The following is a 19,277-nucleotide window of genomic DNA, read 5'->3' on the forward strand; positions in this document are numbered from 1 at the left end:
GGCTGAAGGGCCTGTATTGTGCTGTAGGTTTTCTATTCCAATTACTACTTAATATTATATTACCATCAATATATGTCTTTGCATCATAATGCCTCGAGTTTTTCCATATATTGCTTAACTCCTACCATGATGATTGAATCATCTAACAAGCACGAGTTGACAAAGAAACATTTTAGTGTTGCACGTTTATTTCTGTTGATATTACCACATTTATAAATCTATATTACAGAGAAATACACATTTTGTGGATTTCTTCTTTGGACCATTTAGGTTGTCATCTACTCTTCAGCGCTCTAGAAGGAAATGAAAATTGTTTAATTAGTGCAATAACTTGTGCGCCTTTGAAATTTACTTACACAATATTTACTGACAGAATTTATAAAAGCAATTTGAGTAAGTATTATAGTAGCTCAATGTTAAACAACAATTTGAGTAATTTTTACCATACCTTCAAAGTAATGTCCCGGGTTTTAGTTCTGAGTTTGTTGACTTGAGACTCTGCAATGTCAGCACGTTCCTCAGCTTCCTCCAGCTCATGCTGCACCTTCCTGAACTTGGACAGGTGAATGTTGGCCTGTTCCTCCTACAGGAATATAATATGAGAAATCATCAGATTGCATTCTAGAACATTGGAGAATATAATTTATCACTACAAAAGGAATGAAGTAATTCTTAAGAAGACTATTGCTGAAGGCTATTATGTGAGGACTAATTATTAGGGTAGTAAAGGAATTTAAAGTTTTTCAGGTTTATTTGATCCTTAAGGTGCAACAGTTTTGTTTTTCAAGAAAGAAGAGTGAATATTGGACAAACTACTTCAAGATTTGCATGTATGAGTTTAATCAAGCCTAGTTTTGAGGAAAGTTTCTGCTGATACATTCTGTGCTTTGTATGGAACCTTTTTTGGGGGAGTCATTTTTTTTGAAGAAGTGTCTTTCAGATCAGAGCCCTCTAGCCAGTAGTGTGCCAATGGAAATGTGCTGGTTCACTTGTTTGTCATAAGTGATTTGAATGAGAATATATGAAGTTTGGTGTCAATCAATGTGTTATAGACAGTGAAAAGGTTTGTCTAAAGTTACAATAGGATCTATATCTATTGGAAAAATGGGTAAAGCCAAATGTGAAGTGTTGTATTTTATGACCGCAGAGTAGGACATACACAGAATAGCAAGCCCCAGGGGATTATGATGACTTAGTTATAGGTCAAGGAGTATATCCAAGTTTTGTCCTGGTGACTTTCAGACACTCAGGGAAATTAGGTAGAAAAATGGAAAATCTGATTTCATCCTATTGAATCAAAATAGTGAAGCCAACTTGCCAACAACTGATCTGACATTCAGTGCTCTTATTCTCTAAGTGAAGTGAATCTATAAAATTGACCTGTAATGACAATGAGCTTTGTGTTATGACAAATAATCAGTGAGTTTACGTGTATTCATAGAGATAGAATAATTTTTTCTATGTTCTTTGGAGATAAGAGCAATGGGAGATAATCTCATTGAAACATTCATAAGGGATTTTAGGATCTACACTGATTAGTTGCATGGATTGCAATGCAAAAAAGATTACTATAAATAAAACAAAGCAGATTTGATTTTTAATGACACTTCCAGCTCAACTTGGCAATTAAAAGAACTAAAAAATGCAATCTTAAATTATAATTTGTACTCTAACCTTGTGTGGATGATGACTACATATTATAAACCTCTGTGTAATTTCTATTTGTCTTATTTCCAAAAATGCTTCTGTACTTGTTCAGTTAAGTAAAAAATCAAAGATTCTTCAATTTTGGTTTTCATCCTAAATTATTACTGGGAACTTTAAAATCAGGTACACTGAGCGGGATTGAATTTACTGAACAGTGAATGGAGATAGCCTTATAAACTAAATAATTCAGCGCTCTGTGCTCATTAATTTAGGAAGTTCTTAACGTCCAGGTAAAGCAGGTAATGTTATAAATGCTAACAATTATTCTTTATACTACAGAAGAATCTTAAAATGCAGTGAGTTAAATACAACTTTTTTTTGAAAAAGTGCAATTATAATTTATCATTACTTACAGTCTCCTCACATTGTCTCTTGTAGGCCTTAACCTTCATCTGCAGCTTGTCAACCAAGTCCTGTAGTCTCAGAACATTCTTTCTGTCTTCTTCTGACTGTGAATGTAAAAGAAGCAATATTTGTAATGATCTCTTAATGTTCTTGTCCCACTTGGTGTTGTAATAATATCAGCGCTGGACTCTGGAGCGAAGGTTCCCGAGTTCGAATCCAAGTCGGGTTGAGCGTCGAGCTAGCAACTTGGCCCCGTAAAAACAAGAATAGCTTGCTATCGAAACACTGTCATGATGGTGCCCCGATAACTCCACTGCTGAGTTAAGGGCTATTCTTCTTCTTTAGTGTTCTTGTATTCTTATGTCACATATAAGGATAAATCCCATTGGTTTTGCTGGTCAACTTATGTAATGTATTGCCTCTATGATGTTACATTACTTGTCTCCTCACTGCTTCACTCAGTTTATCACCTCCAGGCTTTCTTGCTCCACTCATTGCCTTTAATGAACATTACTAGCTTGCCAGTTTCTTTAAGGCCTCTATGCTCTTCTTAAAACCACAAGCCTCCCTCTGATTGGTGATAAGAAATATTTTTTTAATTGGAATGATTCATATCAAAAATCAATAGTTGCAGGATCCTAAAATGCCCTTGATGCAAGTCTTGTGCTGTCCCCACCAGATAGCTGGTATTAAAGTCTTCTGCTACCTAGACCATGCAAATGAAAACACATGCTTTACTCAATCAAAATTACTATGTTAGTAATGCAATCAGGACCTCAGGGACCATGGATCAGTCTTGAAGGACACAACAAACCTTGCAAGACTGTCAGGACAGTCAGTACGCTGAGTATAGGGTCAGAAGCTCCTTACAGATCATTAGATGAGATGAGTGCAGCCTGCAGGCCATAGGATGCGCTCTGTACGATTACAATACCTGATATGTCAGTTCCTTGACTCTTCTCTCATACTTGCGAACACCCTTAATGGCATCAGCACCTCGTTTCTGCTCAGCTTCCAGCTCATTTTCCAGCTCACGTACCTAAACCCAGCACAAAATGAGATTTAATTGTTAATATTCATTTCATACACAAAGGGGTCAGTGTGTAGCATGTCATAAGATAATCTCATTGTTTACCCTGGCCTCCAGTTTCTGGAGCTGCTTCTTTCCTCCTTTCATTGCCAACTGCTCAGCCTCATCCAGGCGATGCTGCAGATCCTTCACCGTCTGGTCAAGGTTCTTCTTCATTCTCTCCAGGTGAGCACTGGTGTCCTGTTCCTTCTTCAGCTCTTCAGCCATCATGGCAGCCTTGCAATTTGAGGCAATTGGACAAATCATTATTCAAGTTCAAAATCAAAATCATATCAATAAGATAGTTAAAATAAAAATCAGTATTTATATTTAAAAATATTCTGATTTACATCAGTGATAGCCTTCTTGGCTTTCTCTTCAGCATTTCTTGACTCCTGGATAGTTTCTTCCATTTCAGCCTGAAGATGGTTCAGGTCGGCATCCAGCTTCTTCTTAGTATTGATGAGGCTAGTGTTCTGCAGGGAAAAAAAAAAGAATTCCTCATTAGTTTTACAGGAGTAAAGATTACTGCACTCTCAGTTTCAATTACACAAAGAAGATGTGGGGCTGGTGGAAGAATAGTGAATGATGAGGTAAAAAGCAAAACTCAGTGGGAAAGGTATCAGTCTAACAGAGCTGCCCATGTGCCAACAGATACTGAATGCCTGAAGACATATTGTGGAGAGATGGGCCACTCAGTGAAATTGTTTCAATTGCCCTTCACCAACATTGGTTGCTGTTCTGAATTCCTAAGATTGGAATTCCACTGTGAATTTAGTCATAAACTGCATCCTTCTATCACTGGAGTTACCTTTTTGTGAACTTGTTTGGCAACCAAGCAAAAGCATACATGAGGTTCCTCCTTTAAGTTCATAATTTACAGGACCTGCATGCTTACACAGTGCAATATTGATGTGCAGACAAACCTGAGTATGCAGTAGCTGAACCCTCTCAGTGACATCAACAAGTTCTTGTTCAGCAATTTTGCGAGATCTGTCTGTCTGTTCCAGAGCTGCTCTCATTTCTTCAATCTCAGCCTGTTGCAAGCTGCTTCTGCGCTCCACCATGGCCAGTTGCTCCTTCAAGTCTTCCTGGCTTCTGCAAGCATCATCCAGCTGTAACTGGGTGTCCTGTTTAAAACAAATGATTGCTTTGTTACCAGATATTACAGTATATTGCAAAACTCAAATTTAACTGAATCAGCTTATACTTGTCAATAATAAGTTAATTTTTTTAATTAAAAAGCAGCTTGAAAAATGTAAGCCTTCTTGCACTTAAATAATCCTGTATTATGCACTAATTTCTATTTTAGGGAAATCAGTTATATTTACTTAATTGATTCATTTAATTAACTTACTTAACTTCACAGCATTTAGAAATAACTATAACCTAGAGTTCAATACAGTGGGTTCTGGTTAGTTGAGCTATCGGTTAATAAAGGTAGCTGTTTATTTTAGACAACTCAAAGAAACTTCCAACTAATTGTAGCAGCCACTTAATTGGGATAAAATACACTGCTCCCAATATGTCCCACTTAAAAGGAATTCAATGTATCCCATCATACAGACCTTTAGTTGACCCTGAACATTTCTGAGATGTTTCTGAGCTTCTGAAGCCTGACGATTGGCGTGTCCCAGCTGAATCTCCATTTCATTTAGATCGCCCTCCATTTTCTTTTTGATTCTAAGGGCATCATTTCTGCTCCTGACTTCAGCCTCCAAAGCACTTTGCATCGTGTCCACAACTCTCTGATGGTTCCTCTTCACTTGATCAATTTCCTCATCTTTCTCTGCAATCTTCCTGTCAACTTCAGATTTCACTTGGTTCAGTTCCAGCTGAATACGAAGGATCTTGCTCTCCTCATGTTCCAGAGAGGCCTACAAGAGGGGTCAAGTGAATTTGAGTATGGCCACACATTGTTATCATAAAGGTTGCTTTGACACTAGTGGATTAAATTCAAGTATCTTTCTAGAATACTACATTATAAAAGTATTTAATGCACAGTAATCTATGTAATAACTCCATAGATTTTGTCATCCTACACTTACAAAAATTATTAGAACCAGAGCAGTTTGTAGAATGCTGAATTGAGGAAGTCTCCAAGCAAGAGATGTTTTGCTGCCATCAAGTCTTATTGGAAACTTAGCTAATGCAGTTTTCCTGAACCTCATGCGTGGGTCTGCTTTCAAACTATTATCATTTTCCTATTTACAAATGATCAATGAGTTGTAAGAGTTTGTTTTATTTTGAGTTTGACTTCCTGTCATTCCTATCTTCTAAGGTAGAATTTTGTGAGGGGTTGCAAATTCATTAAGTAGATATCATAGCAGAAGTATATAGAAAGAGATTGAATTTAAGCATATGCTTAAAAGAGGAAGAAGGAATTGCAGTTGGGGATAACTCATTTAACCTTATAACAATTGCAGTTGTCAATAAGCTTAAATGCCCTCACTGTGATACAACATTTAAATGTTTGCCCTAGTTCAGCTTCGCTGCTGCTGGAACTATTATCCATATGGTTTTGTAATATGGTAATGAGATTTTTAAAATAATTTTATTTGTATCAGACACACTTGAACAATTTCAAGTTGTGCAAATAATGTTAACCTCATTCTAACAAACACACACAGGTTCTGTTAATTGTCATATCTTTTCACTGGCATACAATATATCAGCTTCTAGTCATGTAACCCTTTTCAACCTGAAGTAATTTGTTTCTTCTCTTCCCCAGTTCTGATGAAACATCTTTGACCAGATTTTTTAACTCTGGCTTTGTTTCTATGGATGCTGTCTGGCTTGCTGAGTGTTTCCAGCATCTTCTGTTTTATTTTCCTTCAGTCAGTATTTAATCATCCACTTATTGTTAATAGAATATTAATGTAGGATAATACGTGCTAATATAATCTGTGCCAGTTTGTGATGACATTTAGTCTGTGTTATACCTTGATAGATTCACAATAAGCCATGTGACTTTTTCAAAATATTATTTCCATAGGTGGCCAGATATATTTGAAACCTTGGTTATCCAAATCTATGGAAAGGGGCAGTGATTTAATATTAGATTCTTTTTGTGAATGTATAAGATAAGAATAATTGTAGTTTTTAAGTTTTATCAGATTATTGTTTTGTTTTGCAAATAAGTAATCTCAATATAACGATGATTGTCAACTTGAAACTTTAACCATTGTATTTATTAAGTTATTCACTCCACTAACTGTCATTTATGCAGGTATGGCTCCCATTTGCTATTTATATTTTAGATTCATAAGATCCAGAATATGTTGAATTTGCACCCATCAATTTGATTCAAACCATCATTAATCTAATAAATATGATGTTAAATGTTTCCAGCGGTTTATCTTTCCCTGTAATGCAATCCATGCTTTAAAAAGAACATCCCTTAATTACTCTCAATGTCATTTCATCTATTTGTTCCTTCCCTAATGAAACCTTTAGAGTTTCAGTTTTTGTTAATGCTGCTCAATGCTGTGTTATTGCATTTTTACTGTATTTGACAACTAATATAATTCCAATTTTCTATTTCCAACAGGTGTTATTATAATAATTGTGAATTTTACCTCTGCCTCCTCCAATGCCGACTGAATTTCACTCTTCTCCATCTCAGCTGTCTTCTTTGCCTTTTCCATCTCATGGAGAGCCTTACTACTTTCACCCAGTTGCTCAGTCAGATCAGAAATCTCCTCTTTTTTTGAAAGGTATTGTTAATTAGACACATACGGTATTGTACTCATGAAACCAAGTTTACAGAAGAAATACAAGGATATGATATTATTAAAGTGAAATTAATTCTCAAGAGAATGAAGGTTAATGAGCCAGAATGGAGTCTATAATTTAATTGCAAGATAAACAGGTCTCTATTTCATAACATCAATACTTTAAAATGCTTAAATAAGATTTATACTTACGCTGCAGGTTTTTGTTCTCTCGTTTAAGAGTTTCAAGATGATCCAGAGACTCCTCATATGCATTTTTCATCTTGAAGATTTCTGTACTCAGACTGCGAGATTCCTTCAGAGCTGCTTCCAGTTCTGCCTGGCTTTCTTCGTATTTCTGTTTCCAGTCAGCCAGAACCTTAATTGTGCAATTACAAATGTTAGAAATGAAATTTGAGGCTACATGTTCATCTCAGTAACAATGAGATATTATAGCTGGAGAGCATGAAATTCACAGTTCAATATAAAAACTGGGAATTATAGTTTGCCAATTTTCAAGGTGTTGGATAATATCACATATACATATGTAACATATGAGAAAAGACTGTTTCCAAAAAGATGTATCTGCTCAGGATGAACAACCTTTGTTATTGCACAGCTTTAAAAGATCTTAGTCTTTTGCACAATGTAGTACTTGTACATTTCACATTTAGGCAGACCATTGAACCCCTAAAACTGACTTTATATTATATCATTATCTGATTTTCATCTTGATTCCAATTAACACTGTTGCTCCTTATGGCCTGCTAATTTTACTAAACAATCATTTATTGATGCCAAATCTCTTGCCTTTATTGACAGAATGATTTTTGCCTGAAATCATTATCGCGTAAAATGTTCAGTTTTATCAATTCAGTTCTAATGAGAAACTTTGATTGAATGGATTTTATCAACTCATTAACAAGGTCAAATCCTCACATAAAATGAACCTGCTTCTTTCTCTAACTAAAACTGATGAATATGGTAACTTCTTTTAAAATGACACCGAAGGAAAGGGAAGTGATGAGATAATCTTCTTACCTTGTCAAAGTTCTTTTGTTTTTTGTCTAGAGCTGCTGCTGCTGAATTTGCCCTCTCAACATCCACCATTAGATCCTCAACTTCACCCTGCAATCTCTGCTTCGTCTTTTCCAATGAAGCACATTTGGAGTTCACAGCCTCAATGTGCTCTTCTGCATCCTGCAGGCGTTGAGCAAGTTTTTTCCTGAATAGTGGAAAAGTAGCATAATAATAGTGTTGCAAGAATACAAAAAATCATTGACAGAATGTGGTGGGAGAACCCAGGTTGCTTTTATTACATACTTGGCTTCTTCCAGTTCCTCTGTCCGCTGAATTGCATCAGTTTCATATTTTGTTCTCCACTGAGCCACTTCGCTGTTGGCCTTAGACATTCCACGTTGGAGCTCAGCCTTTGCCTCCATTTCCTCTTCATATTGTTCACGGAGGAGATCACAGTCATGGCGGGCAGATTGCAGAGCATGTGCCAGAGCACCCTTGGCCTGAAATCATTACCATGTATAATGTTGAAATGATACTGATTATCTTTGGGATTATTGGCAGGTAACTAGATGTTTGTACATGTTCCAATTTTGTACCTTAGTTTCTTCCTCCAGATGCCTCTTCAGTTCCTCAATCTGTTGAGTGTATCCTTGTTTCCCTCTTGTTAGCTGAGATACCAAAGCCTCTTTCTCCTCCACCTGGCGGTTCAGTTCACCTGAAGATGACAGAGATTGTGAATGAAAATTCAGAAAACATTGTACACGATGAAGAACAAATACAGAAATGATCAGTACCGTTTTCTGTTGCAAGTCGTGCTTTATGAGTTGATAAGTCATTGATCAAACGTTGATGTTCATCATATTTAGTCTTCATTTCACTGACCTGGTCCTCCAGGGTTCTGGACACCTTCTCAAGGTTTGCCTGAAACCAGAATACCAAACTTTTAGAAAATGAAACCAACGTGACAATAGATACAATTGCAAATTAATTCTGCAGGTGTAGTACTTAGTGTCCACTGTCGCTATACCTTAGCTTTTGACACTGACTCCATGTTGCTAGCAAGGTCATCAATTTCCATCTTCAGCTCACTCTTTTCCTTCTCGAGTTTCTGCTTCACACGTTGCAGATTGTCAATTTGTTCCCCAAGTTCTGCAACACTGTCAGCCTGCTTCTTGCGAAGAGCAGCAGCTGTAGCTTCATGCTGGAGGGTAGATTCTTCCAGGTCACGGCGCATTTTCTGAAATTCTGCCTCTCGTTTCTTGTTCATTTCAATCTGAGCTGCAGTTGCTCCACCCGCTTCTTCCAGTCGCTCACTGATCTCTTCAAGTTCCCGAGAAAGATCAGCTCTCAGTTTCTCAGTCTTAGCACGAGCAGCACGTTCAGCTTCAATCTCTTCCTCAAGCTCCTCAATACGAGCCTTAAGATAAACATGCATTGATTATGATGGTGGAACCAGTAATATGAGTTCAAACTCATGGCCTTTATTAAGTGGCGTTGATAAATTCACTAGACATATACATCACCTGTAATTCTTTAATCTTTTTCTGCAGCTGGGAAGCCATTGCCTGCTCATCTTCAACTTTGCTTTGAAGCTGGCTGATTTCAAACTCTTTCCTTTAATAAAAAAGAATGATGAATTAATTAATTAATATAAAATATTTAGGTAACTTACAAAAAAGTATCCTATTCCCACTGGCCAAGAAATAGTTATGTATTAGTAAGTAGATTCCTAACATATACAAAAGTGATAAAATTTCTTTGAAGTAGATGTCCATTCATATAATTGCAATGCAGTCCAGTCACAGCAGTTCAGTGCATGCAACTTAATTTAAGTTCTCCATAAATGTAATGGCAATGTCTAGAATGTTATGCATGAAATTAGCAAGACAGGTGGTTTTGCAAAAACAGATCTATTTTCCTTGTAAATGAAATACTGACTTCTTTAGTTTCTCATCCAGTTGTTGCTTGTCATTCTCCAAATCCATTGTTACTTCTTGTGACAGCTTCAGGTCACCTTCAAGCTTTCTCTTAGCACGTTCAAGATCCATGCGGAGTTTCTTCTCCTGCTCCAGAGAACCTTCAAGCTTTTTAAGAAAAAGGACATTTTATCAGAATGATAATGACTTCAAACATTGATAGTTTGTCAAAATTTGAATGAATTGTTCTCGTTTAGATCATCAACTTACATCATCAACTTGTTGTTCCAATTTAGTCTTTGTTTTGGTCAGAGTGTTGACTTTGTCTTCCTCAGCCTGGAGGTCATCCAGGGTCTGCTGATGGGCCTCCTGGAGGGCTTTCTTTTCCTTTGTTAACTTAGCGATGCTTTCATCAAGACTGGCCATCTCTTCAGTGAGATTTTTAACCTACAATCAGCAAATAAAAAATGGACAGAACAAGTCAAAATAAATTTATGACATGTAATCATCACCGTTGGGAGTATTCTGTATGTTCTATATTAGTTGGACATCAAAACCACCCATTGATACCTTGTTCTCAGTGGCATGTTTCTCTTTTTCAACTTTGGCTAAGGTCAGCTCCAAGTCATCAATATCTTTCTTCAGTTCTGAACACTCATCCTCCAGTTTCCTTTTCTTAGCTGTTAGCTCAGCATTTATCTCCTCTTCATCTTCCAGTCTTTCATTAGCTTCCTTCAATTTAGCCTCCAGCTGAATTTTATTTTTAATCAGTCCCTCACATCTTTCTTCTGCATCTGCCAGAGTTTCACTTTCCTGTCATAAAATGATACAATGAATTATACCAGGCCATGTGTTTTGTAACGTGTACACATGCATAACAATACAAAAGTGGTCAATGTAGATACCGATTGGACTTGAAGATGGAGATCATTCTTTTCCTGTACAAGTGCCACCATTTTCTCTTCTAATTCCTTCCTCCGGGCTTCAGATTTGGCAAGCGCTTCCTTAGTTTTCTCAAACTCCTCTTTCATATTTGCCATTTCCTTTTCAGTTTCAGCACTCTTCAGAAGAGGTTTGATCTTGAAGTACAGTTGCATCCAAGGCCAATGTTTGACATTTGTGAATGCGCGGATGTTGTACTGCAGAGTATACAGTGCTTCTCTAAAGGAGAGAGTAAAATGAACAGAGATTACAACATTCTGTTTAAGGAATAAAACGTGTAAATATAGAAAATATTTTTACTGGTAAACATATCTTCAGAGATTTGACAAGCAATATTTACCTCCTTTCCATCATTCTCTTAAATTCAACTCTCATCAAGAAGCCACGACATATAGCCTGAGTACGGGTAACAAGCTGTGATAACTTTTCATCTCTCATCTCTTCAAGTAAACCCAAGAGACCAGCCTTGAAGAACACCTTAAACAAAGTGAGTGATTGCTTTTAATATCCAGTTCTCAAAATACACTACATTTTAGAAGAAGTCTAAACCGCTTCAATGATCATTAGAATACCTGAAAATTAGCCAAACACTCACATTTTCCACAACTGACCATAATGGAGTAGTTCTGACTGGGACTTAACTTGTTCCATATATACAGTTACATATGACCATAATAGTATTTTTGTTCCCTTTTTTCTGGTTACATTTGGCACTAAATTCACAATTCATCATCTTGATATTTTACTTGAAGAGACTTCTTATTTCAAGATAATTACCTTGGTGTGTCCAAACTTGTACTGGGTGTGATCTACATCAATGGATCCCAATAACTTCTCAGATGCCTTCTTGCTATCAATGAACTGACCTTCGGGAATGGCACTTGCATTTAGAATTCTGTATCTGTTGAATTAGAGTTTTATATAAGTGATTGCAGATTTTCTTCAGGAGCAATTACATTGAACAACTGACTTGGGTGGAAAAGGGAAATGGAGATATTAACATATTTTTAACCTTTGCTTGAAGTCACCATAGATGATTCTGCTTGGGAATCCTTTTCTGCAAATTCTGATACCTTCCAGCACACCATTGCACCTCAGCTGGTGTATGACAAGGAAATTATCCATGGCACCTGGGATTTACAACGTGAAAATTATTATTAAATTTGAACACAATTTTTTTCTTTGATAATGTGTTAGAAGTAGAAGATTGTTGCTGTTAGTCAATGTATTAATAATACATGCCTTTATAGTGGAGTTTGACAATTGAAATACAATTTACCTGGTGTCTTTGTCTCGTTGGGGATGATACAACGCACAAAATGTGGATGTGTGGTTCTCAGGTTAGCCATCAGCTTGCCCAAGTTTTCCTGTGAGACAAATAATAAACAAACAGAGGCAATTATAAAACTGTTAATTAGTTTGAAACAAGATTATTAAAACTTTGTTCAGTACATAGTGCAAAATGAACATGCAAAAATATCTTACCCTAAACAGAGCAGATACTGTCTGGAAGGAACCACCCTTCTTTTTGCCTCCTTTCTTGGCACCACCTTCACCTATATATAAAAAAAACATAGTTGTTTGTTCTAAACACCAGGAAAGGGAAGGAAGAAATGCTGGCAAAGTAATTGTTGCTAATGACTGTCCGTATCAGACTTTACCTTCGGGAGGTGCAGCATAGAGATGAGCCAAGAGTTTCATTGATGATTTCTGGAACAGCCCAGTTACAGTTTCATTCAGTGGATCCTTGTTCTTATCAAGCCAGCCGTTAACATTGTAGTCAACAGTGCCAGCATAATGGACCAGTGAGAAGTGGGCTTCAGCCTTTCCTTTGGCAGGTTTGGGCTTCAGAAAGTTATTTGACTTACCAAGATGCTGATCATACAGTTTATTCTTGAAGGTATTGTCTGTGGCCTTGGGGACAATACACTCCTCTTCAAGGATTGAGAAGATGCCCATAGGCTGTGGGAATCCCAATGTTTACTTTGGTGAGTGTTTCCATCAGCATAATGCACGATAAATATTAAACTTTCATGAATGTCTTACACATCATTACCCACCTTCTCAATAAGTTCAATGCAAGCAGCCAGGTCCATCCCAAAGTCAATAAATTCCCATTCAATTCCTTCCTTCTTGTATTCCTCTTGTTCCAGAACAAACATGTGGTGGTTGAAGAACTGTTGCAGTTTCTCATTAGTGAAGTTGATACATAACTGCTCCAGGCTGTTGAACTGCACACGTAGAAAGATAAGTGGGATATTTAGTAACATTTAATTGTTATTAATTTAAAATATAACTCAAATCAATGTTTATGTTTCTGATACTTACATCAAAAATTTCAAAACCAGCAATATCCAGCACACCAATGAAATACTGTCTGGCCTGCTTTGTGTCCAGTTGTTGATTAATACGGACGACCATCCATAAGAACATCTTCTCAAAAATGGATTTGGAAAGAGCACCAACTGCATTATACACCTGAAAGAATATAATATGATCAATACTTGAAAAATCATCTACATATCAATTGTTCTAATTACAGTGGGTTCTGGTTATTTAGGTCATCATTTACTCGGGGTAGCTGCATATTTGTTGTAACTCTTAAAGTACAAAAACTAATTGAGAAAGTAGCCAGAATTCCTTTTATTTATTTGGGACACTATTTTCCTTAACTGGGACAGGAGACTATTGCCAAATTGATTTCTAACGTCTTCTAACTAGTGAAGTTTTTTTGGTTGTTGGGACACTAAACCATGCTTAGACTAAACAGTTGCATGTGGTTGTGTTAAAACAGCAATATTTGTCACTGATAGTTGTCGAGAAATAAGCAGTAAGGTAATTCAGAATTGTTTGCTCACTGCGGTTTCAAGCATTCAGGCTTGATGCCTGAAACAGCCAGCAGTGATAATGAAACTATTTTGCTCATTTAACAAGTTAGGAACTACCAAGAGTTTTAAGATATCCACAATTATCTTGAATGGTAAAATGCAAATAATGACTTGGAGGATGTAATCATCAAAACCTTTTATGGAGACAGTCCATTATCTGCATTAGGTGTTTACACTGATTTTATTCACTTATAGTCAATCAAAAGTACAGAGCAGCGTACATTGGATGAGTTACTCCTTCAATAACTACTGAATAAGGAACTAATTCTGTTTCATAGTACTGTCATGTTTTTAGTGTTGTAGTTGTCTGCTTTTCATTTAAATACATAACTTGTCACTCAGTTAAAAGGTAGTTTTTCTTTTTTTATACTTTTTTAAACTATTTCCTTGAAGCTTCAGCTAATTGGGGAGCTGTTTATTTGAGCAAAAATGTACTGGTCTCCACGTGTCCCTATTAACCAGAATCCATTGTAGAATACACAAACATTTTACTTGAAGTTTTCATAACCGTACCTGACGAACAGTTTGACCTTTGGTCACAAATTCATTGCCAACCTTTACTCGTGGAAAGCACAATGCCTTTAGTAAATCTGCTGAGTTCAGACCCGTCAAGTAAGCAACTTTGTCAGCATCTAACACAAAGTAAGAAGTAATCAAGTGTATTAGAAATACTAAAGATATGAATCAATGTTACTACTGTGGCTGATCACCAAATTCTCTAAGCAAAAATACTGAGTATGCAATCAGTATTTAAAACAAGTTCTCTGGTTTAAGATGTGCATTACCTGAACAAAAACAAATTGTACAACAAAGCACCAACACAAACACAAAGAATACTTTCCAGAATATTTCCCAAAAATAAAGCTGCAAATCACTTTGACACAAGTTCATTTCATTTACTCTTTAGACTTTAAAAGAACTTTAATGTTAACTATTTTAGTTTGATTTCAAATATGTTAAATTTAGTAAAGAATAAAATTCATTGAGTTTCTTGAAAGTGTTACCTTCTGTGCCATCAGGTTCTGCCTGCTCTTCACGTTGCTTTTGCTTGAATTTCATGTTTCCAAAGTGTATTACTGCTCCAGTGAGTTTGTAGATGCCCCACTTCTCATCATTGTTGAAGCCCAGGACATCAATGGCAGTCTGTACACCAAACAACAGATTTAGTATCCAATAGAATTATTAACATAATGAATTAGTTTCTCAGATTTGTTCCCAAAGCTTGGGAAATTTGGAAAAAACCCTCTGTGTTTTAGCTCAAAATGTTAAAAGTTCATAATTTTTTAATTGAGAATGCTGATAAACTATGATTATTGCAAATTTTCGCCTTTTTTGCATCTTCTGGATCAACTTCAATCCGAATCCTTTATTGCTTAATAAAATGGATTACAAATAAAATGTATCTGGAAAAATGTGAACAACTAAGGGTGTACTAATCAAGTAATACAGTAAATGAAGCAATGTTGTAATACTCACATCAGTTGCCACTAATTCTTCTTTATCATCAATACTGGGAACAGTAATCTCACCCTGGCTGACGAATGGATAGTCATAGGGGTTGGTGGTAATGAGACAAGATTCTGCCAAAAACAAATACTTTTTTGGTGAAATTGTAATGAACCAAATGAAAGACAGCATGTAATCTGACAGTATCATTTGATTTTGTCTCTTCCATTCAATCAACTTGTTGAGTTGTGTTTAAACAACTGGAGAATATTTGGAAGTTTTGTAAATGAGGTGATATCAAATTAAAATCTAATCAATTGCAATGAAAGGAGGAAATAACAAGTTACACTACCATGTCACTTAAAGTCAGAGATGAAACTTAATATTGCAAACAGTAGTGTATTGAAATCTGTTAGGAATATTTTTCCCACGTTAACAGAAAATGGAAAACTGAAGATGTCAACGTTCCAAAACATTGAACCTTACCAACAATTTCTGGTTTGTGATTGGTCATCATCTGGTAGAAAATGTGGTAACTCCTTTCAGCTTTCAGCTGGAATGTAACTCTGGATTTTTCCAGTAGATCTGGAGAGTTATGAGTAAATGTAGATTTAGTATTGAACAGACCAACATGATAGCAATTTGATTTACAACCGATATTTGCATTTCCATTTCCACTGCACTTACAAGTTTCAATGTCAGCAGAAGCCAGTTTCCCCGTGGTACCGAAGTGGATTCTGATAAATTTACCCTTGATGTGAAAGATAATCAAGTCAGTGATAAAACAACATCAGAGAACATGTACAATATAATGTTATTGAAACCTTTATTGTTAAACTGGACAGTTAATAAATTTCACATTGTGTGGTGTATTGGCTGCAACAGTTGGAAAGTTTGAAGACACTTACAAAGCGAGACGAATTGTCATTTCTCACAGTCTTGGCATTACCGAAGGCTTCCAACAGCGGGTTGGCCTGAATGATTTGATCCTCCAGCGTCCCCTGTAAAAATAGTTTTGGTTACCAGGAGTTGGAGCATTTACTGAGTGACGAAGGAGATTGCAACTAAGCAATGGAAAGTTTCCGATGTTAGTGAAAGTGTTTCTAACGGTACCTTGCCAGTTGGTTCCTTCTTCTTGCCAGGTTCACCAGCAGCTGCGACCAATGCGAAGTACTGGATGACACGTTTCGTGTTCACAGTCTTGCCGGCACCGGATTCTCCGCTGAAGACAAGAGCATAGCGTGAAGAACTCAACAACTGTGGCACAAATAATAGTGATTTCAAAAGGCAGCTAGAAACTACAAAACTTACGTAATCAAGATCGACTGGTTTTCCCGATCTGTAAGAGAAGGAATCAAAAGATGGATGAATTTGTGTCATTGTTTTGATTTTAGGAAAAACACAGTAGTATACTGGAAAAAGGGATTAATTACCGGTCAACATGAACTGATAAGCGTTATCAGAGATGGAGAAGATGTGGGGAGGAGCTTCCTGACGCTTCTTTCCCCTGTACCCGGTCACAACCTCAACGTTGTATACAGGCAACCACTTGTAGGGGTTCACAGTGACACAGAACAATCCGGAGTAGGTCTAAAGCAGAGAAGATTCTTATAATCAACAATTAACCTTTTTTTCATTTTTCTTTAAATTTAAAGGCTTCGCAAGAACAATGCTTTTCATTTTCTCATAGAAGCTGGCAATTACACGGCATTACTGTGTACCAGTCTCTGGATCAGGGTTCAATAGTAATCCTGAATACTGTCTCTGTGAAGTTTGAAAATTCTCCACATGACTGAATGTGGTTCCCCAAATACTCCAGTTTCATTCTACAGCCCAAGTATGTGTTGGCAATTTTCCAGGTAAATGATCCTTGATGTAGTTGGGTGTCTGAAGAATCGGGAATGTTGATGTGTATTCGAGAGTAGAATATGTAACGGTAAAATTACTTTGAATGGGATTATTCTAGGAGCCAACATGTATTTGATCTAGTCAATGTTTCCCATCTATGTTGTAGAAAATGTGATAAAAAGGTATTTATCTAAAATCAAAATATATGCAGTCATTGGCTTTGTAAGTAAAGCAAGAACATTATCGTATGTGTTGAAACGCTATAAATAACGAGATCCAACAAGCTACAGTTTTTGGGATTGAACGAAAAAAAGACTAATGGGGGTCCCTGGATCAATCGGTACTTGTGGAGTCAAATGAACAGTCGATGTTTCGAGTCAAAGCCCAGATGCAGAAATGTCGACTATCCCTTTCCCCACAAATAATAATTTGGCTCGTCTAGTTCCTCCAGCATTTTTAATTTGCTTTATAAATCACGTATTGTGATTTATGCTGAAAATCCTTTCAACGGAGGGTGCAGGTAAGTTTTCTTCAATGAATATGTATGTGACCAAAAAATTGGAGAGACCAGGTCATGTTAGAATAGATAAAGATTACCTAGGTGGGCAGAAGGCTAGATTACCAAAGAACCCGGATTTATTGGAGATGGCCAGAATCGAATAATTAAGTTACTTTTTGCACCGGGATTTAGTTGCATAAAGAATGCATTATTCGATAGTTGAAGAAATCACATTCAGTTATACTTCTTTTAAAAAAAGTTTCACTAATATAAAGAACAATATTGCAGGGAGTTGGGAAAATGTATGGAGAATGGAACTAATTAGACGGCCGTGTCACAGAATGACCGCCTTCTATGGGTTATGATCATCTAACAGTATTGTACTTACGTAGATCATCCAGGCTGCATAACGCTCTTTGAGGTTAAACAACACGGATGCCTCGTTCAGGTGAGTCAGCATAGCCATGTCTTCGATTTTATCAAATTTTGGAGGGTTCATTGGCAGGACTTCATCCTCTTTAACGGTTATGGTCTGAAAGTAATCAACGGGTACATGTAAACAAATATGGCAACGGCACAGACTCGATGGGCAAAACTGCCAAATTCTGATCATGTTTTATGGCTCGGACAGCCATGTTGTATGTAAGAAAAGTTGAGCCATCTGAAGTCAACAAGACCTTTAAGTATGATTTAACATTAACTGACCCGCTTGTCTTTTTCGGCCTCCACAATGGCTTTGCCACCCTCCTTGCTCTTGAGCGTGCCTTTCACATACAATTCTTTGGGATCGGGGACGTAGCAGGCCGTTTTAGCATCGAACGGTCGGTTCTGCGCCTCGAGTCTTTCTTTATCCGACTTCCGTAAATACGACGCCGCCTCCCCAAACACCGCCATTTCTGCATCCCCCATGGCTTCGGTCTATTGCTGGAATAGACAACGAACATTTAAATTATTTGATCTTGCATAATATCAGCATACTGCAGGTATTGCCTGTAGAAAGCAATAAATTCTGTTTTTAATGCAGCATAATACTAAACCATGATTTAGAGAAAAGCATATTTTTCTCTTTTATTTCTGAGTTTTAATGAATTTTGATTATTTTTGTGCCCTATCGTAGTGATTGATAAAGTACAATCCATTTATAGCAATTAGATGAACATTTTATTTAAATGAGTTGTATTAAATGAGTATCCTTCACTCTTCAATGCGTTTAGATCCCTGAAATAATCGTGTTTGTGATCCGATTGACACCATATTAAAATACAATTTCTACCTTGACTATTAAAGAACCTCCATATCTAGTTTTTGGCTGTGCATTCAGCTTGAACTGTTATTCATTAGAAATCTTTTCTAACGCACATACTATAATGGATATAGTTGCTTTAAGGATAATAAAATGAGGAGACCATTCGGAAGTTTCGTGTTGCACATCTTTATCATTATTAATTTGTTTGGCATGTTCAGAGTGGTAAGTAAGTGATCCTAATGATAGTATTTTTTCAATTACGTTATTATTAAAACGTCTGGTTTGGGAAGAATGAGTAACTGCCACAGTTGCTTAAAGTATGAATATTTATATTTCATTAAATTGATCTACAATACAGTACTTCTGGATAGGAACAGCTGCATGGGTTGCGGCTTAGATTAACAACTGATGTAGAATGATTGAAGTGTTTAGCATACCACTAAATTGGACGTTAGTGGTTGATGAAACAAGAAATTCAACAAAACATAATACGTATAATTGAACTTTGCTTATTAGCTTTATGTTTAACAAAAGTAGTTCACACTTGTTTGATTTTAATGTATTACCTTTGTCAGTCCCCGGCAAGATCCTCTACGCCAATTCACGGCAATTCTACCAAAAGAAAAACAAAACACAGT

The 19,277-nt window shown here is 36.6% G+C and overlaps 1 protein-coding gene across 1 annotated transcript; it reads right to left on the reverse strand.

Annotated features, from left to right (window-relative positions):
* Positions 1 to 259: 259 nt before the first annotated feature.
* LOC132380169 (myosin-4-like) lies at positions 260 to 18,667 on the reverse strand. Its single transcript, XM_059948826.1, has 39 exons — positions 18,099 to 18,667; positions 17,782 to 17,925; positions 16,480 to 16,636; positions 16,358 to 16,385; positions 16,160 to 16,268; positions 15,955 to 16,047; positions 15,734 to 15,797; positions 15,533 to 15,631; positions 15,077 to 15,180; positions 14,605 to 14,743; positions 14,114 to 14,232; positions 13,041 to 13,190; positions 12,773 to 12,943; positions 12,374 to 12,674; positions 12,198 to 12,262; positions 11,992 to 12,079; positions 11,725 to 11,842; positions 11,490 to 11,613; positions 11,053 to 11,189; positions 10,676 to 10,931; positions 10,341 to 10,583; positions 10,041 to 10,217; positions 9,793 to 9,938; positions 9,378 to 9,468; positions 8,882 to 9,271; positions 8,649 to 8,775; positions 8,451 to 8,569; positions 8,158 to 8,354; positions 7,876 to 8,059; positions 7,048 to 7,213; positions 6,700 to 6,824; positions 4,690 to 4,998; positions 4,048 to 4,251; positions 3,472 to 3,597; positions 3,188 to 3,358; positions 2,987 to 3,091; positions 2,061 to 2,156; positions 449 to 583; positions 260 to 293 (listed from the first exon to the last, which is right to left on the reverse strand). Exons 1-39 carry the CDS (start codon positions 18,300 to 18,302, stop codon positions 279 to 281), a joined length of 5,796 nt encoding a protein of 1,931 aa, XP_059804809.1. The 5' UTR covers positions 18,303 to 18,667; the 3' UTR covers positions 260 to 278.
* Between the last annotated feature and the right edge of the window lie 610 nt (positions 18,668 to 19,277).

Source organism: Hypanus sabinus, chromosome 23 (assembly GCF_030144855.1).
Source record: "Hypanus sabinus isolate sHypSab1 chromosome 23, sHypSab1.hap1, whole genome shotgun sequence".
Classification (NCBI taxonomy): domain Eukaryota; kingdom Metazoa; phylum Chordata; class Chondrichthyes; order Myliobatiformes; family Dasyatidae; genus Hypanus; species Hypanus sabinus.